Genomic DNA, 20,809 nt, shown 5'->3' on the forward strand with positions numbered 1-20,809 from the left:
CCATAATTCCTACAATTGAACACTATAAATCTGTAGTAATTAAGGAGTGCCACAGTGAACCCTTCATTACTTACAGACTGTATCTTTCACACTCAGCATGCAACCCCTCCATGCTGCCTGTTGTTATACCTTGCACACTGCCACAGGAAGTTTTGCATATGATGTGCTTGCAACAGACAACCACTGATACAGCTATGAACCATTAAGGTTGACAGTAAGTGAATTTAGATCTTGAGCACATTCAATTATTTAATTTTATTCAACTCACACATTACAAATCACTCTCACAATTCTGACAACCACGGTGAATACTATAAAACAAGGATCTGCTATATAATATGTATAACCAGTGTCACATGCACACACACATGAAACTGCAAATTAGTATGCTCGATTATCTCCACGTTCCCGTCGTTGTCTGCCCCAGTCTTGACCTTGGCGACCAAAATTCTGCCTGTCTCTGAAGCCACCTTGGTTACCTCCTCGATTGTAAAAATTACCTGTAATGCAGAAATGAAGACAAACTCTGTAAAATAGTCCAGCTGTTACACAGTAACTCTACAAATTTTGTGAATCAAAACTTCTTTCATATTCAATATTATAATCACGTCATCAATACTTATTATCATTATTTATCCTATACGTTCTGTACATATTCAAATTTAATGCAAACTGTACCTGTGCTCAATGTTTACACAGAACTATGTCAAATGCCCTCTGAACTTGACATTTTCAAAAGCCATGTATTGATATTGAGACTCATTAGAGGATGAAAAAATGTTTCAAGAGATAGCACAGTCATTCGACAAATGAGTTTACTGAGCTTATGCTACAGTTTACAGATAGTCACTGCAATATTAATGGCCCTGCAGATCGCAAACAGATAAAATGCTGAAAAATGTTGGACAAGTACAAAACATTGTTTTGGAGTTCAAATCTGTTATTGTGAAAGAATTGCCATCAATATTAAGAACTTGTGAAAGAAGTGTGTGTGCTGTATATGGAAACAGTTTCCATCAAAAATGATTTTGATAACTGTTCATACAGTAACCAGAATGACTGTAGAATATCTGAAAATAGTGAAAATAACAATCTGTTAAGAACTATGACAAAAGATGAGACTCATCTGTCAAAAAGCACACACTCAAAGAAGTAACAAGTGGCAAAGTTGTACAGGAAGAAAACCCTAATCTGTGGCTTAACCAGGACAGTTTTGGGCCCACAATTACTTTATGCGAGTATTGTGGTGGACACTATCCCACATAGAACCAACGTTACATCATACGCATCTGTAATGTTGCAAAGGCAGCTAAGCCAAGCCCAGTCGTATACGCTTCATCAACAGGAGAACATGTTGTGTTTGTATGGTAATGTAAGGCTTCAATTTAGGCAAAGAATAATGGACACAATAGCAAACCTGGCCAGGGGCACTACTTAAACTTGGAAGAGGGGGAGGAAGAATTCCAGGTATGGGGAGGAAGACTGTGTCACAAGAAGCTCCTGATAAATTAACAGCGAGTGGGTTCAGGGGGAGCAGATACCACAATAAAAACTTTCGCTTCCTCTCATCTGAGATGCACTTCTCATAAGCAGTAGTGTAACTGCAGTTTTTAAACATCAATAATTTATATAGTATAATGTTCATATAATTAACGCCCTTTGATATATTAAGTATACTAAAATTAGTGATTTATAGAACTCAATTAAAATTAAATTTCAGTGCAGAGTTAGAAAAAGAATTCCCACAGATTTCCCTGATTTTTCTAGGTAAAATGTAATTACAGGTTTTCTCGAAGAATTGCAACCCTGTTGGATAATCAACACTGACATTGCAACCTTATCCTCCAGACCTTCCACTGTATCCACAACAAACAGACTTTATTTGTAATTTACACTGATGGATTAGATTTTACTAATACACAAAGTTATATGCACTCAACAAGAATTCTGGAAGTCTTAAATTTTTATGTATGTTTCGCACACCATGGCCACATAATAAAAGGCTCTCCAATACTCTTGGTAACAGACAAACGTATAGACAGACTGCAGACACCCATACATTCCAACCTTCATAAATTTTCAATAATACTTGTTGCATCAAGCAACTGTACATAATACACACAAAGCAAAAACATGTAAGACTGACCTTGCTTAAGTTCCAATATCCTTTCGTTAGAGTCGATAAAGTTGCTGACTTTATCAGCAAGTTGAAGGGCCAGCGATTGCAAACGGCTGGGTTCACTCCTATGCATTACCACAGTTTGGGTAGGATCATCAAGTGATGCCTGTATGTACAAGACACAACAAATAACAAATTTAAATTATAATTCCATGTTATAATCAAATTGAAGCGCGCGCACACGCACACACACACACACGCACAGAGAGAGAGAGAGAGAGAGAGAGAGAGAGAGAAAGAATTGTGATATCAACTAACAGCACACATAAGTAATGTAAACTTTGTATTTACCATAAGTTCCTCATTGATTATCATCTTGCTGATAACAGAATGTACAAGTGGATGTTCTAATTCAAACATCTCTGCCAGCGTACACATGGAGATGGAATCATACACATTTGAATATGTAAATAAATATGTTCTCAAGGCTTCTTCCTTTATCAACTTTGTTAACATCGTACGGACTTTATCTGCCTGATAGAAAAGATCCCACACCTGGAACAGAAAAAAACACAGCTATAAACTGCCAAGGTTCACAATGTTTGCAAAATGTGACAGTATATCGAAGTGCCATCTCCTTCAGTCATTATTTACAGTGAAGGAATAACATATCACAGTCCAATAATTCTGTTTAGTAATCAGCTGAACTGTCACAATACAGTCAAGTCCTGATTATCATAATAAAATTTTAAAAGTGTAGTGTAAGTTAAGGGAAGATTGAAGGTTTGCTGACAAAATGAAGCAAAGAACACAGGTTTGCAGATAAAACGAAGCTATAGCTGTTGAGCAGAAAACACAATATTCTTACAGAAGGAGAAAAGCGATGTGAAGTCTTTATTGTTAAAAGAGTATACCAAATGGCGTCTTTGTGAGTAAAGTGTTGCCTTCAAAAAATATCAGAACATCTAATCAGTGCATAATACATCTGATTTTATGTAAATATTGTTATTGCAAAATCAATAGAACAGTCACAAGAACACAAACAATTTTGAGCTAACCAACGAACACAGACAATCAATAAATTACGTTAACTTGCAGCTCAAGATAAAATAGAGGTTCTATTGCTCTTCAGCAACCCCCTCTCCCCAAAGTTGTAATGGTACTTTCTATCGAAAGAGTGTGTAACATCCAGATTTGCAATTAATAAAACATTCTAGGCAATTATGATGCGGTCAAATGGATTTCACAGTAAAACCCAATGTTTTGCCTCCACCCGTGGACATTTTCAACGGGGATCATAGCTTCTTTGAGTGTACAGTTCACACCCTGAGTCACTACCGACTGGAGCAAAAAATACAATTTAAGCATGCTCGCAGTGGCCTTATGTCACATTCTTTGAACACCCAGGTGTAATTGGCCATTGCCAGATGCTCTTGTCCGGTGTTGCTATGTATCACCCATGGTGGAAAACTAATAGATGCCTTCTTCACACTGAGATCCAGATGCCATTCACTGGTTTCACAGGTGCTTGTGCATCACTACGATTTTCGCACGGCGGTCTCAACGCTCTTTTTACCTACACGGACGAATAACAATTCTTGGGCAGCGCATTGGTAAGGTGTTTTAATTCCACTTTAAGCAGCTCTGTTTGCAGCTGTTCCTTGTTCTACCGGTCACAAGTTTTTAAGATGCCTCACTTTAGTTGTAGGTGGTGGTTCGAGTCCCAGTATAGGTAAAAGTCTGTGTGCATGGGTTTTAGGTAAATTGAGTAGCCTAAGCTACCTTCATCTATCCTGAAAGGCCACACAATTTACTGAAAGCCAGCGACATAATAAAAAAAAAAGTTTCATTTCCATGTATCCATGAAATTCATGTATTCATGTACAAAGATCCTGGACAATTTCTGCACACCGGGAACATCTGTTCCACCATGTACACAACGTGATTTTGTAAACATCTCTTTGGCAATGCCTCTTCATAGCTCTACTGACTGCTACTGTATTTGCTTACAGCAGTTTTCACAGTTGAAAGCTGTCAGAAGTGCTGCCAGGTGTCAAGGCTTTCTGTAAGTTGACTCAACTACGGGAGAGTCTCAGTAGTAAAGAGTAAATGTATTAAAAGTTCATGCATGATGCAGTATATTTTCACGCATCTCAGTGTTATGTTATATCTCTCTAACTGTGTCTCGAACAATGGTATATTTGTGTAGGTGCATTCGCTGGCATATGTGGATAATGTCTGCAAAATTTATTGAGAATAGAATTAGTAGCACAGAGGTAATAAATTTAAGTCACACACGATTCAGCAGTTTTTCACGCATCTCTCTGTTTTTGACGATGCACCTCCTGAACTACGATAGGTTGTTGGTTCTTAACCCACAGTTTGATGATGATGTTTGGTTTGTGGGGTGCTAAACTGCCCGGTCATCAGCACCCGTACACAGTCCAAGTTTCTTTTTTACACAGTCCAATTTTTTTTACACAGTCCAATCTAGCCACTGTCACAAATGATGATGATAATGAAATGATGAGGACAGCACAAACACCCAGTCCCCGGGTAGAGAAAATACCCAATCCGGCCGGGAATCGAACATGGGACCCTGTGATCCAGAAGCCGCAATGCTGGCCACTAGACCAGGAGCTGCGGACTTAACCCACAGTGCTAGTTGCCTAAAAGTATGGGATATGTGTACCAACTTTGGTTGAAATCGATCCAGTGGTCTAATGAGAGATATGGAACGAAGATGCGTACATACATACATACAGCCATTTTTATAATATGTATAGTTTTGCATCGGCCGGAAATCGAACCCAGACCACCTGTGCAGTAGGTAAGTATTCTACCTCAAAGCCACATGGTGGCTGATATGAGTACACACGTGCACGTGCCCGCCCACCTGCACGCACGCACGCACGCACGCACGCGCGCACACACACACACACACACACACACACACACACACACACACACACTAGTAGCAGGATTCAGGTGCACATGCACTAGTAGCAAGATTCAGCAATGACTGTCATAGGTTGCTCTGCTGTGAGGGAGACAATGTTTCACTGAATAGCACCATGGGCTGCCATTCTTGGTTTACCTGTTGCTGAAGTTAGACACATCGCCCATCAAAGCATGAGGAACTTGTGGAACAGGGTATGCCACAATTGGGGCCTCTGTGAAGGAAGTCTTCACGTTGTTGAAGGCAATTTCTGCTTCACTAGTTCATTGTAACTTGTCTCTTGGTATACAAAATGAGATTTGACAATTGAGTGACTATATAGCAAATCAAAAGTAATTTAAGAATTTGACTGAAAGAACACAAAAAAAAAAAAAAAAATCATCTTTGCTCAGTCCAGTATTAAATCTAACTTCTTGCTGCTCTTCCCATATCTGTTACCTTTGCATTGCTTTTGAGGATTTTCAGGAGATCTGCTCAGTCTTCACGCATAGTGCTCAGTCTTCATGCATAGTACACAGTGTTACCAAAATGTACTGTAGTTCTGTACTGTGCTGAGGACTGGTTTTACTTTGAAATCCTTAAGGACGTCATCAGATCTTTTCCAGTCCCACAGTGTGTAGCCAGCTGCTGTTCTCATAAACCGCATCTACCTTAGGTATTTGAATGCAGATACTTGCTCAAGGATTGTTTTGTTTACTGAAATTTCCAATGAAGGGCATTTATTGAGGGGGATCTCCATGTTATACATCTTTGCAGGTTACACAATGAGCACTGTAGACTATTCTCAGATTCTGGAAAATTTACTTTATCATCTGTCAACGGCAATGTGTCTTGATCAGTTTGTCTATTGTGATTCTGCTATGAGGATTCTCTCTCCATTCAATGGTAATTTTTATATTATGTTGAAAACTAATGAGTGTCAACATTCTCGTCTTACTCCTTGGTCAATGCATTCCCATTCAGGCAGCTCTGGTCTGGTTCTGACTGCAATCACATTTTAGATGTGTATCTTCCGATTTGTTTTTATGGTGTATAATGCGGGTGTCTCTTTCTGCCAGGATTGTTTTCTTCTGCCACTTGTATCTAAGGCTTTCTTAACAAGTTGGCTGATGAACCTTAATCACCCAAGGTTATGTACAAGATCAAGGCCTTTTTCAGCTGAGTGTAACTGTTATTTCCTCAATATCATTTCAGCTATGCCATGTGAATAGGAATTATGCACAACCTTTAACATCAAATCAAGACTCCTTTCCGTATTTCAGACAAATAACATTTATTTTTTGGAAGAACAGAGTAAAAATAACATAAATGCTGAATACCAAATACCTCACCAGTTTCATTTACAAATTCCAGTACAATTAACAACATATCTGAATTAATTAATAGGTCATACACTTTATTTCATAAGCTTGAATAATGAAAAACATTCCAGCACATAAACCTTTCATTCAGATCCCCCTTACCATTGGTGATGACTTGCTTTCATTTCTTTATAGCTTCAGCTTAACCAAATTTTTGAGAGTATGTTCAGTAATCCAGTGTGCTCCTGTTTCTTTTGCTGCCGGTTTCTTGCAAGGTGTGGTATTGTGAACTTGATGGCTCTGATGTTCCCGGTACATCTTTCCGATTTCCAATGTTTATCAATGCAACTGCAACTTTCCCTTGAAACTCAGTTAAGTGCACATTTTTGTCAATTACAGACTAAGCATTGACAACTGCCATATTTCTGAGGAGCTTGAATGCAACCTTGGAGTACCACTTCATTCCTTTTCATAAAGTTAAGGCATATGATGCCATTTGATCTGAGAAACATATGAAGAATTTTGCAGCATTATATTCCAAAATTGTGAATGCATTTTTGTTTGCTCCTTTTCCTGAGGTGACTAGTACCAATTCTGGAACTCCTTGGTGGTCAGAAACGAAGTTATCTCGCTTGTCCTTCCATTTTTCTTCAGTAAACTTGTGTTACTCTGCACGTACGACTTTTCACCATTTTTGATCTTTCGTTTCACTACAGTTGTTGGATTGTACTTTGTAATTTCTCAATGTGTCAATGAGGTGGATTGAAAGTTTGTTCAATTTGTGGGCTAAGACAACAGTTGTGTAGTAACTGTCAGCATAAAGAGTGCATTCAGCATTCAACAATGTACCCTTCAACTCCATCACTAGACGGGAGACACTTTGTGATCTTCTGGGGCCATCTCCTTTCCAGCATACACTTTCACATGACAGGTACATCCTCCCTAAAAACACAGCTTGAGACCATATTTATGATGGTTCCCCAGAATATACCGACAAAACAAAAGCCTTCCTCTGAACAGCACCATAGTTTCATCAGTGCAAACTTTCTGACTAGGACAATTCACTTAACAAAATTTATAGTTATTCTGATCAAATACTGGTGAAATCTTCATAACAACACCATACAGTATGCCTTTGTTTGTGCCAGAATTGTCCCAAAAATGTACAAAGGGCATTCAAAAAGTTTTGCATGATCATCTCTAATTTCTTTATTTTTTCAGGAGGAGAATAAAATTTTTTTGTGAACATACTTGGAACATTTAGCTATAAGTTGTTATATGAAAGTATTTTCTTTTATTTACAGGTGAGCCATAATATAACGTGAAGTAGATGTCAGGTTGCGATAACGGTCAGTGATGGAGTTCCTCTTCAAGACCAGCGATGACTCTGCCACATCGATTCACAGGCAGTTGCTTCCTGTTTATGGGGAGGAAAGAGTGGATCGCAGCAGTATCCAGCAGTGGTTGCAGAGGTTTAAAGGTGTTTTCTCTCTACTGGAAAATCCATGATGCGGTAGACCATCGATGGCAGTGAGTGATACGAGTAAGGAGACCATTGATCAAATGATCCAAAATGACAGTTGTGTGACGACACGACAGCTTGCTGAAATGACTCGTTTGTCACTGGGCAGTGTGGTATCAATGGTACAGTCACTAGGGTACAGAGAAATCTGTGCACATTGGGTGCCTAGATTATTGACAAGAGAAATGAAAACAATCAAGAACAATACGTGCGAGGGTCTCATGAAGGCCTTTACTGAAGAGTGGAAACTGTTTTGATGGTGTCATTACCCAGGATGAAACATGGTTGTTTTTGTGTGAATCTGAGAGCAAAACCCAATCCATGGAGTGGCGTCATCCAGGTTATCCTCAGAACCAAGACTTTCACAAACAGCTGGCCGAATAGTGAGAAAGATATTATTTCCTGTGCCAAGCGATGGTGTAAAAGTCAATCCTCAGAATTTTACCAAAGAGCATTTACATCATGGAAAGAACGTTGGGCTAGATGTGTCATAGCTGATGGAGGCTACACTGATTAGGCTCAATGTATAGCTAAATGTTCACAAAAAATTTCATTCTCTTCCTGCAACGAATAAAAAAATTAAAGACAACTGTGCAAAACTTTTTTAATGCCCTCTGTAACATACTCAAAAGAGCTTCATGCCTGTTGTGGGGCACTGCCTTTCATACTTCACTTCTGTATGGTGAATTTTTTGACCAATAAATTTCGAGTGTAGGTTTTCGATCCAAGCCAAATGTTGTCGTCTGTTGTGTCCTGTACATTTTCCATTGACAATATTGTTAATCATTTGTTACTCAGTATGATGATTTGGCCCAATGATGATTATTTCCAAAAGCGGATCATCAGAAAGCAATCAGTAAAAATCAAACTCATCACATCTTCCTATCATTTTTGTCTTCACATTGATCAGCAATTCCCTCATTACAGGCTGTCCTAAAATCACTCATATTTCCAGTTACATCATGCCAAATAAATTCAGAGATGTCCCTGGGAGGAACACTTGCTGATTCCCCAACATTTGATTTCTGTTTTTCTCAATCCACTTGCATCAGAATTGTAGGAATCATGACCAGAACACTCAGGAGAATAATCTGGATCATCAGTCAGATACTTTACCAAACAAACTGGACTCACTGCCAGTGAATTTACTTCCCTTTTCCAGCCAACCCACAACTGTCTATGTGTTGGACATTATTACAGACTCACATGAAAACAAGCTCCAATCTTCTAGGAAACATGACTTCAATTGTACACAAACTCTAGCAACATTGCTGCATGGGTTCCCCTGAATGTGCAGAAGTTGTAAATGCAAAGAAATAGTTGACTGGAAGACAAACCACAAGAGTCGACTGTCACAATATCCATCAATGAATTTTGGAACTGAAAATGCACAGCCTCTCCGGGTGGCCTGGGCAACTATATACCCATTTGAATTCAATGTAGCTGTATACACATGGGCTGGGATGTGTATCAATTTGGTACAAACATTGTCAGCTAGGGAAGTCGCCTTATGTATCAGGTTGATACACACAGCAGTAAATATGTTTAAATCAATAAATGCTAGATGTATTTCCATATCAAAGTATTTCCTTGTATTGAGTAAGCTTATTCCTCTGTGGTTACTGCAGTCTCTGATATCACTTTTTTTCATGGTTTGGGATGACAAATGTTCTCTGACATCTTCGTGGTGGAGTTTCTCCTCTCCAGATTCTGTTCAACAACAATTTTTTCCCTGTTTGATACTGCAGCCATAGCTCTCGAAAATATGTCTGCTATGTCTCTTTGTTGTTCTCCAGAATGTCCAAGTCACATCTTACTTATGTGTTTAATTTCTTAATTATTGTGACTGTAGGATGTCTTGCTACATCTCTTTCCAGGTTGTTTTGAAATGTGCCCATTGTTCTCTGTGCCTTTTTCTAGTTTCTTTTTCAGCTTTCATAGTCAATAAAGTCCTCTGCTTTCTTTGTTGCCAAATAACACTTATAAGCATTTCTTCCAACTTCACCATTGATACCACACCATGCCAGTCCACACTCCAAAGTTGGGAGCAACTGTGTGACTGCACCGCCCATCTGCGTCTGCCATTGAGATGAGCCCCAATCAGCCCACGCACCAACAGAGCTACCAGAGCTGACATACGAATGCTGCACATCGCACCTGCCCCAGTCCAGCTTGTGATCTGATCATGAAGCCTCAATACGCAGTCCCTGCTACTACAGTGCATATATATGGACCTGTCCGGACACTCAGGACTTTTACACATTAGTGATTTGGACTTGTCATTGGGGACTGAGTTAAAGTGAAACAAAGCTTATCAAACACTACTTGTGAATCTCATTTTTGTGTTCTCTGTAACTGCATCCACCAACTCCTTAGTACCCACTACGGGACAACCAAACAGATAACTCTCTTGATATCCTCGTCTCAGATTTTTAGTCATTGTTTTCGACCTCAACACTTGCTGCTGCTTTCACAATTTTGGTCAGGCTTTTCCATTCTAGTTCAACAGTCGCCTCTGCTTAAAGCTACTCAATTTCTCTTAATCTTCTCTGGTACATCCATTTGATTCTTTGTCCTTGCGAGAGATCAACTCTATATAGCAGATGGATTTGATTTACTGGCTCTCCTCACTTTGTGTGTCATTCAGTTATGTAGGTTGAAATTTTTCTGTGCCTATTGAGTTTGACAATTTCATAGGCCCTAAAGATTTTTGAGTCAAGCATTTACTTTGTAGTTTCTAATTGGTTATAGTACAGTCAGACCAGTTGTATTTATGTGAATCCTTCTGTGGGAATGATTTCTTGCGTTTGTAGGGTTTCTTATAAAATGCTATTTCAATCCGTTTTTATCCACTTCTGCTTTTTACAGGCCTTCATTGTGCAAAGAAAGGGAAGAAAATGAATATTCTAGAGAAAACCAAAATTTTTTAACATTTTTAAAAATCAACCACATGCACTAACAAACAAACTGAACTAAAAAACAACAAATATCTCAATAATTTTACTTGCATTTAGCTCTGGCTACTCAAAACTAGAACAGCAATTTCATTTGCTGATTCCCCACTGACAGGATTATTTACATGATACGCCATAACTTTTTAATAGTTTTAATTGAATTTTTTTCTTTTAGTTTAATTAAAGATATGCCCTTAAGATGTACAACAGTTTTTCTGTTGTGGGCTGCTGCTGTTAACTGTTGATGCGATAAATGGTGAGAAGTGAACAGGACGACTCATGAGTTGATTGTTGGTAGCCAAACAGAATATTCATTCATAATTTCCTATGCTTCATAAATAATGCAAAATAGGAAGAGAGAGATACAAGTAGGTAATTGCAATGACGAACATATGTCTGAGACTAAACTACACATTAATGTATGACAACAATCATTTTCATGTTTAAATTCATTGACTTCACCAACTACAACCAAACTGTCATATTCCGACCTAACCTAGGTCCTGGGCTACGCTCCAGGTCTGTCAGCAAATTTAATTTTCTTCCTGCTTTCCATATTGAAAATAAATCAATCTGCATATTCCACTAAAAAAATTATTAGATTTAGTTATTATCCTTGGTGTCTGTATACAAAACGTACCAACAGCACCAAGCAGTGGAAGACCTTGGTATACCGTAAGTTCACTTTTACATAAGTTCACTTTTGCAAAGTCTTGTTTCAAACTTACCTTGGCATTCATTTTTTCATTTATGATGAAATTTCTACATGCCAGCCAATTTCCATTTCTCATTGCTTTAGAAGCAGCAACTACATGCTCCCTCATCGATTCTGGTGGTCCAACCAATGACTGACGCTCACTGGAACGGAGTTGTTGATAAAACGTCTTTGAAATCATACGACGACGAGCATCAAATTCGTGAGCTGAAATAATAACAGTTCATTTCACTTCTTTGCTGATGAAGAAAAATGTTATCTTATTCAGGGATGAACAGGTGGCTTTTCATTCCATCCTGTAGCATGTGAAGTCAGATTAGGAAAGTAGAGGAAAAAACTAACCCTCAGCTGAAAACCACTAATGACCCTGAGATACAAAATAAAGTGAAAATGTAGAGTTCAGGCTAAATGCATAACTTCCAATAAAGATTAAGGCCACGACACTACTAATTAAATGGAAAAGCAAGATAAAGTATAACTAGCAGAAGTCATATGACTACTACACACAATTCCATTCAATAACACTTATGTTACATAGTCCAATTTAAGCAAACCTAATACACATTTTAAAGACAAGACAATGTCTATGACAAACTGCAGATAATCTAATCTTATGGGACACCATTAAAAGAAGGATTTGTGTTGATCAGCTCTGTATGATACATTTTTCTTTACTTGCAAAATATATTTCCCCGTAACTACTGTTTTCTTGGAGATCAAATGTGGGGAAACTGTTGATGCTCGTATGGTGGGTGCTTCTGTAATCAAAGTGACCTGAAGTATTTGGTGTTTCAAGAGGCACCGTATTGCAGATTTATACCACGTACAGGAAAAGTTAAAAAATATGGATTTTACCACATACAGGAAAAGTTAAAAAATATGAACCGTTAAGTCACAATGAAATGAAAGTGATCATGACAAATGGGCACTGACGAGAACTGTGACGAAAAATAAGATGGGATGACAGCTGCAAGAGTTACTGCAGACATGAATGTCACATTCATGAAGCATGTCAACACACACACACACACACACACACACACACACACATGAAGGCAGCTCCATAAGCAGGGAATTGCAGTGTGAGATGGAATTCCAAAACCACTATCAGTGGTTAAATGCCTGCAACAGGAAAACATGGTGCCAAAGCTCTAAAACCTGGACTAAGGAGCAATAAAAGTAAGTTATTTGGCTGGATGAGTTTTGTTCTACACTATTTCCAACTTCTGGCAGAGTTCAAACTCAGCGTGAAACATGGCAGGGGTTCAGTGTTGACTTGGGCAGCCATACTGTGCTATTCATGGGCCCTGTGGCTACTCTGCAAGGTCAGATTATTTCCAGGGATTGTGTGACCAATCTGGCCAATCAGATCCATCCCATGGAATAATATTTGTTCACCAAGTGTGATGTTGTGTTCCAAGACAACAGGGCCCCTGTTCACACAGCTCCCGTCATCCAGGACTGGGTTTGTGAGCACAAGAATGAACTGTCTCATCTCCCCTCACCACCAGTCAATAGGTCTCCATATTACTGAGCCTTTATGGTGTACATTGGAGAGAAGGGTATGCGATTGCTACTCCCTCCATCACCATTACCTGATCTGCCACTATTTTGCAAGAAGACTGATGTAACATTTCCTTGAAAACCAAACAGGACCTGTATTTATCCATTCCAAAATAACTGGAAGCTATTCTGAACACCAATGGTTTTCCTACACTGTATTATTGGGCATGGTAATATATTGTGTTTTGGGTGTTTCCATATTCTTGTACTTTCAAAACAGTCAGCTGTATACACCATTCAGTATATTACGCATACTGAGGATCAGCAGTGATGTCACAAAAGCCATTATACAGGGTGATTCAAAAAGAATACCACAACTTCAGGAATTTAAAACCTTGCAACGACAAAAGGCAGAGCTAAGCACTATCTGTCGGCGAATTAAGGGAGCTATAAAGTTTCATTTAGATGTACATTTGTTCGCTTGAGGCGCTGTTGACTAGGCGTCAGCGTCAGTTGATGCTAAGATGGCGACCGCTCAACAAAAAGCTTTTTGTGTTATTGAGTACGGCAGAAGTGAATCGACGACAGTTGTTCAGCGTGCATTTCGAACAAAGTATGGTGTTAAACCTCCTGATAGGTGGTGTATTAAACGTTGGTATAAACAGTTTACAGAGAATGGGTGTTTGTGCAAAGGGAAAAGTTCTGGACGGCCGAGAACGAGTGATGAAAATGTAGCACGCATCCAGCAAGCATTTGTTCACAGCCCAGGAAAATCGACTCGCAGAGCTAGCAGAGAGCTGCAAATTCCACAATCAACTGTATGGAGAGTCCTACGAAAAATGTTAGTTATGAAACCTTATCGTCTGAAATTGGTTCAAGCACTGTCTGCAGCTGGTAAGATTAAAAGAATCGATTTCTGTGATTTTATCCTTGCTCAAATGGAAACAGATGAATCTTTCGTTTCAAAGATTGTGTTTAGTGATGAAGCAACTTTCCACACTAACGGGAAAGTCAACCGACACAATGTCTGTATATGGGGTACTGAGAATCCGCGGGAAACAACTCAGTATGAACGTGACTCGCCTAAGGTGAACGTTTTCTGTGCCATTTCAGCCAATAAAGTTTTTGGTCCCTTTTTCTTCGAAGGTGCTACTGTAACTGGACTACAGTATCTGGAGATGTCAGAGAATTGGCTGTTCCCTCAGCTCGAACAAGAAGCACAACAATTCATATTTCAGCAGGATGGAGTGCCCCCACATTGGCACTTATCTGTCCGTAACTACCTGAACGTCAACTACCCGAGGCGATGGATCGGCCGCCAGGCAGCCCGTGACAGAGCACTTCATCACTGGCCTCCAAGAAGCCCTGATCTTATCCCCTGCGATTTTTTCTTATGGGGGTATGTTAAGGATATGGTGTTTCGGCCACCTCTCCCAGCCACCATTGATGATTTGAAACGAGAAATAACAGCAGCTATCCAAACTGTTACACCTGATATGCTACAGAGAGTGTGGAACGAGTTGGAGTATCGGGTTGATATTGCTCGAGTGTCTGGAGGGGGTCATATTGAACATCTCTGAACTTGTTTTTGAGTGAAAAAAACCTTTTTAAATACTCTTTGTAATGATGTATAACAGAAGGTTATATTATGTTTCTTTCATTAAATACACATTTTTAAAGTTGTGGTATTCTTTTTGAATCACCCTGTATATTGTGGCTTATATGACATCATCTGACTGTCAACATATCTGACACACTGGATGGAATATATCATTATTGCTTTGAGGGATTACTTAAATGTCAGTGATTTCATGGGGTCTGCTATGGGGTTTGAGGATGGAGTTAAGCAACTCTGAAACTGATTACATTTGAATACGTGGTAACCAACAGAAAAATGCTCCTGTCAGAGCACAAGACACTGACAGAAAAGTGGGGAACCAGCCACCTCAATTCTCATTTTGCTTTCCTCACTAAAACTTTTTCAGCCAGTTGCTTTCCTTTGCCTGCTACATCAGCTTGTGCTGCTTATATAAAGTGAGTTCTTTAGGTTAGTAAAGTTTTGAAAGTTTATTTATACCTTTCAACGCATTTATATGCTTTGACACATATAAATAACAAATCAGTATGCATAATTTACAGTTAACAGAAAATTGTTTGCTTTACATTTTCCATGGATATGTTGTCCATCAATCACTATTCATCAAAAATGCCTGACTTATGATTTGTATCTTAAAGGAGTAAAAATGTTATTAGAAATATTTCACTGAAATTGCACCTATCCACTTTTACGTGATTTTTGTCAGTTATTTTATCATCTTTTGAGGCATATTAAGACCCTTTGTAGCCTATAGTTTTCGTCACTGGAATATCACACTTTGGGTACACTTTTACAGACCTGGCATGGTCATTATACTGAGATGCATGTCATAAAATGTTATTAGTGAAAAAATGCTGACTAAAACAAATTTTCGTGACCTCAGAAGCCTTGCAATGACCCTATAACTGTTGCTATATGTTCACTACATCAGTTAAAACTACATTTATGCCTCAGGCCGGATATTACATGCATAAGGACAGTAACTTTGAACCTCTGGATCTTGGTCAAAAAAAAATTTCGAAGTTCCCCAAGAATGTCATCTTAAGATCACATGGCACAAAAGTGTTGACCATCTGTCATGAATACAAATTAAAGAAGTGCTCGTCACCACAACTGGTACTTTTCATACCCAAAAATCATTGCGTTTGCAGTTTTTCGCAGAAACTGCCCATGAACAAATGGTGCTTTACATCATGTAAGGTCTGCCCTAGACCACACCTAATGCAAAAGAACCAAACGATTTCCTTAATTTGCCTGGGCTGGAGGAAATGTGTAAACATTAAATTTAGACCTAGTGCTATAGTATAGCTACAGTAGTCTCATTCTTCCAATAAGTATACAAATGGATACTAGGCAGAGGGCTATCAAAAACACTTGACATGTCTCTTGTGATCCATACAATATGAGATATGACCACACGAAGATACGCATTTTTGCCTACGGCTTTTTGAAACATACTGGCACCATGCAGTGTCAAGCATGTACCAATCAAGAACACTTCTGTTAATAGGAAATAATATTTTTAAGTAGTGAGAAGTTGATCTAATCTTAATTCTTACAAAATTTTTAATATGTACAAAAATCAAATGAGTACAGCATCAATTAAAAATGAAAACATCATTATAAGAAACTATTCTTACTAGTTCAGTTGCTGTACTGTGCAATAGCATATAATTACTTTGTTTTTTCGTGTTCACAAGAGAACAATAATTAATACAGAAATTAGTTTCTTACCTGCCATGTATGGTATTTCAATGAGCATGGCTGATACCAGATATACACACTCCAAGAGCTCAAGATTAATATGCATATGGAATGGCATTTGCCTCTGTTTCTCTATTTTCTCTTGCTCCTTGCTCCTCTCATGCTGCCGCTAGAGAAAGAAATAGTTTTATGATTAACTGTCATGAATTTCACAGACATGCATATTTTCAAGTCTTCCGATTACTACCAAAGTAAATTTATAAAAGAGTAACTTTCAAATAGGAAATCAACCTACCTGAGGCAGCAAACCTTGGGCAAGAAGTTCTTTGACCTTTCCAGTCATCATCAAATCAACTAGGCAATTATGTGCATCCTTGATATTCGCATGCCTGAATGCACACAGTCCTAAGTGCGCCATTGTACGGTTGTAAAGTATCTAAGCAGGAAAAAAATAAAAGATTGACTGTAAACAAGTGATTTGCATTTGTTACTAAAAGCATACATTTAATTTATTACTGTTTCAGTGTCAATGTAACAAAAATGTAGCTTTGAATTCAAGTACAGTCTCACTCTCATTTCCCAAGAACAGCATTTTTGCTGCTAGTATCTTACTGTGCTGCCTGTCAGGGAGAGTACATGGTTCTATCCCATACATTAGAAAGGGAAGAAAGTAAGTGTTCATAACTGTCATAACTGTTAATACTCAGAGGATCAGATGAATTGGTAATGTCGAGCAAACTGATGACACACTCCCTTGACAAATCCACTGAGGCAAGTTCTGCACTGATGACAAGAAATAGCTAAAAAAAAACTAGGATAGCACAAACCCACATCAAAATATTTGATATTTTACAATAGAAGATTATAAACTTCAGCGCTTAATCGCACAAACAGATGCTGATCAGCTCAGACAGGATCGTACAAGACATGAAGCAGAAGCTTGAGAACCTCGTAAATCCAACCTTGATCCACATACAATTAGGTCCAACAGATATATACACTTTCCACATGGCCTGGTCTACTAACACGTAAATATCAAACTATAATATAACCATACAGACCTATGGGTTAAAAAGCGTACACTCAGAAAAAGAGTGGCTACTGCCATCTTTGATGTGTGTGTAATGGTACAAATAGGCCGGCCCACTCTAGCACAAAAGGAATCTCACACAGCAAAATTTTTGTTGCATGTTTGTAATGGAGTCCTAGCAATGTAAAATGCCACATCTTTCCTAGGTTAAAATGTATTCCAGGACCACCACCTGTTAACACCTACTACCATAACAAAAATGTGGGGGACTACATAAGGCTGAGAGCACAACATAAGTCAAGAAGTAATTAAATCAATTTTATTTATAAGTATCTAAAAATTTATCTGTAAATTAAAGCATTAAAGAAATTTTAGAAAGAAAATAAATTTCACAATACTATTTTCTGCTATACAGAGGAATCAAAGTTGGTAAATGGATTTCGTCTGCTGTCATCGTAAGAGGAATTGATTAATTTGTTCAAGATGGCTGTAACCATTAAAAACATTCACATTTGAATGGACCATCTTACTGTCTTCTTGGTCTGAGATTCAAGCTAATAAAGCCCACCATTCCAACAGTGGAGACTGCTCCTGGTTAGGGCAAAAAGTAATGGTCAGTTTATATGGCACAGCAAACCAGAAACAGCCATTTCCCCATCCACAATTGGCTCCGATACTATTTTTTGAGATTGTTTGTGTACTGATGTGTGGTGCCAGTCATTCTTTGAGATGACTGGCCACCGCCACTACTCCCCATTCTGTGAAATCTTCTCAGAGCAGCTGCTTCATCTGTGACCAGGTCTTCATTGTAGTCATACACTACTAGGCTGTATTAAAGATAACTGCTTATTACTTTGAACAGAGTTTGATATGTTGCCTGACTTCAATTGTCCTTTTGTTTGCATGGTAACTGCGAGCATTTCGCGATGCAACAGGACAGCAGGAGCGTCAGCCATGCAGTAAGATTTAGCAAGATTTTGATTAACCAGGTTCTCATGGTTCAGCATTCTCTCTCCAGCATGTCCTCAATTATGTGTGCGTAGCTCTATTTCACTACTCATTCTCTGTTGTTTTGTGATTGTTTTTATACCAGTGGAGGCTACCCTTGGCAAAACAGCACCTTGGTTCTGACCTGATTTCAGAATACATCTCAGTTACTATATTTTCTAAATCTTCTACCTGATAGTATTATGATTTGTATGTGGTGATTGTTGATGAATCTCAGAATGGGGCAACAATAGACACCTCTTGATTTAGGACAGACGTGAGCAAACTGGGGTTACTGGTCAACAATGAGAAAAGTATATGGTAGTCTCTCATTGACAAAATGGTATGGGACACATCAGTACAGAAAGTCACAATTTTGAAATAGTTCAAAAATTAAGTAACCTGGGGTCAATACCGTCAAATAAAAGTGCGAAAGAGAAGGAAATTCAACAAAGAACAATAAGTGCAAACTGGGTGTCCTACCGTTCAAATCACCTATACATGCCACACATCATATCCCAGAAAAGCAAGATAAAGCTATACATGCCACTGGTGCAACTACTTGTATTGTATGGTTGAGGGATATGGGCCAGTACACAGATAATGGAAGAGTGCATTCATGTGTTTGAGAGGAAGATTTTATGGAAAATTTATGGCCCAATATACAATGCTGAAACTGCAAGATGGGAAAGAAGGCACAATGAAAATCTGTATCAGTGGTTGAGAAAACTGATATTGAAAGAGTGATTGCAAGAAGTAGGCTGCAGTGGGCAGGATATGTTCTACGAGCAGACGGCACTCTACCTAAAAGAGTACTTCTACACCAGCCAATGGTAGGCATCCAAGAGGTCTCCTGTGAACAATGTTGAGAGACAGGACCTTAGTGATCCCGGAAGAAGCAAATCCGACAGGCAGCACTGAAGACACCACAGAAAGAAGTAAATGGGTGAACATACGTAATAAATTTCTGTGATATTATAAGTATTTTGTCATGATTCATGGACTTCCTGTGTTAATAATCATTTCATTATGTTCTATGTATGTCTTGTATTTGTATATTTCTGTCTTATGCCATGGGCCTGAAAGGCTTGTGTATGTGCAATAAACGATGATAATGTGATTTCTACCATCTTTCCCTAGTATCCATACAAATCAATGGCCCCTTTCAAGTTTGGGTGTGGTCAACGACTTTCCATGATCTTATACTGGATCAGAAATTAATCTTTTGACAACAGGAAACTTCTACAAATGTAGTGTAGCTGAAAAGAAGCCTGCATTCTCTGTGTAGATCAGCAGAGTGTACTATGTCTTCAGTCATGAGTAGGGCAATGGCATTTGTGTGAATCATTTAGTTTTCAACATGCCTCAATGTGTCACTTCAGGTTTGGACTGTGCTTGTATTGTCATTGTACAACAAGAAGAGTTGTAGGAGTGGGAACATCCCCAGCAGAAATGAGGTACATTGACACTATTATGAAACTAAAAATACTGCTGATATGTCTTGAAATGGTTGTCCAAGGTCAACAACATAAGTTGGTGACTATGGCTCTTAACTACCCTGACAAGAAATGTGGGATGCCTTTTCGGATATAGATGTGAGGTCTGTGTCAAAACAGACAATATGTACCAATCTTCATATCAACTTGACTGCTAGGTGGGCATTAAAGACAAAATTACAAACCTATCAATGTGGTGGTGTATGAAGAAGTTGAACATGGTGACACCTGAAATGGATCAATGGCATTGAGCCCTGTTCACTGATGAGCACAGCATTTGTCTGATACTTGATTTTCATAGAAGAGCGTGAAGGCAGTCAGGTACCAATGCACTAATCAGGCATGCAGTCCTTCGTGTTTAACAGGGAGGTAGGACAGTCACCTTCACCGGTAGTATCATGTACAGACATCCATCACTTTACACCACTGCCAACTGTAATCTGAAGGCTGTGCAGTATCAGGACAGGACCATTCAAGCTAACTTTCCAATCCTATAATTGATAGAATGACTCTCTCACTTTGTGCTGTTTTGACACTTCCTGACAGATTGAAACCTTATGCCAGGCCGAGCCTCAAACAAGAAACCTTATTTTTCATAGGCAATGATATTGGGGACTTTCGTATTTGAATACAAATGGTGACCTGCCATCATAATACCCCTTCTACCAGTGCCTCATCCCTGTTTCCAAATTTCACTAAAGTTATCCCACAAACCTTGTGGAACTAGCACTCATCTAAGAAAGGATACTGGCTTAGCTGTAGCCTAGTAGAGGATTGTTTCCCGGATGATTTTTCAGTCTCTTGTGGCATGTGTGCTGTCTTGAAATTTCTTAGTAAATTAAAACTGTGTGACTAACCTGGATGTTTGCCTTTCATGTACAAAGTGCTTGCAGAATGAGCAACCTCCCGCCCCCACAGCACC

The 20,809-nt window shown here is 38.8% G+C and overlaps 1 protein-coding gene across 1 annotated transcript in view; it reads right to left on the minus strand.

Moving 5' to 3' along the window:
- Positions 1 to 236: 236 nt before the first annotated feature.
- The window catches only part of LOC126100180 (eukaryotic translation initiation factor 3 subunit C), a 66,485-nt gene continuing 45,912 nt past the window's right edge, over positions 237 to 20,809 (minus strand). Inside the window, exons 13-18 of the mRNA XM_049910740.1 lie at positions 16,670 to 16,810; positions 16,405 to 16,543; positions 11,584 to 11,777; positions 2,471 to 2,674; positions 2,147 to 2,285; positions 237 to 500 (exon numbers count right to left, since the gene is read on the minus strand). Coding sequence (XP_049766697.1) covers positions 382 to 500; positions 2,147 to 2,285; positions 2,471 to 2,674; positions 11,584 to 11,777; positions 16,405 to 16,543; positions 16,670 to 16,810 — 936 coding nt within the window. The 3' untranslated portion in view covers positions 237 to 381. The remainder of the gene's footprint in view (positions 501 to 2,146; positions 2,286 to 2,470; positions 2,675 to 11,583; positions 11,778 to 16,404; positions 16,544 to 16,669; positions 16,811 to 20,809) is intronic.

Source organism: Schistocerca cancellata, chromosome 9, assembly GCF_023864275.1.
Source record: "Schistocerca cancellata isolate TAMUIC-IGC-003103 chromosome 9, iqSchCanc2.1, whole genome shotgun sequence".
NCBI classification, from domain to species: domain Eukaryota; kingdom Metazoa; phylum Arthropoda; class Insecta; order Orthoptera; family Acrididae; genus Schistocerca; species Schistocerca cancellata.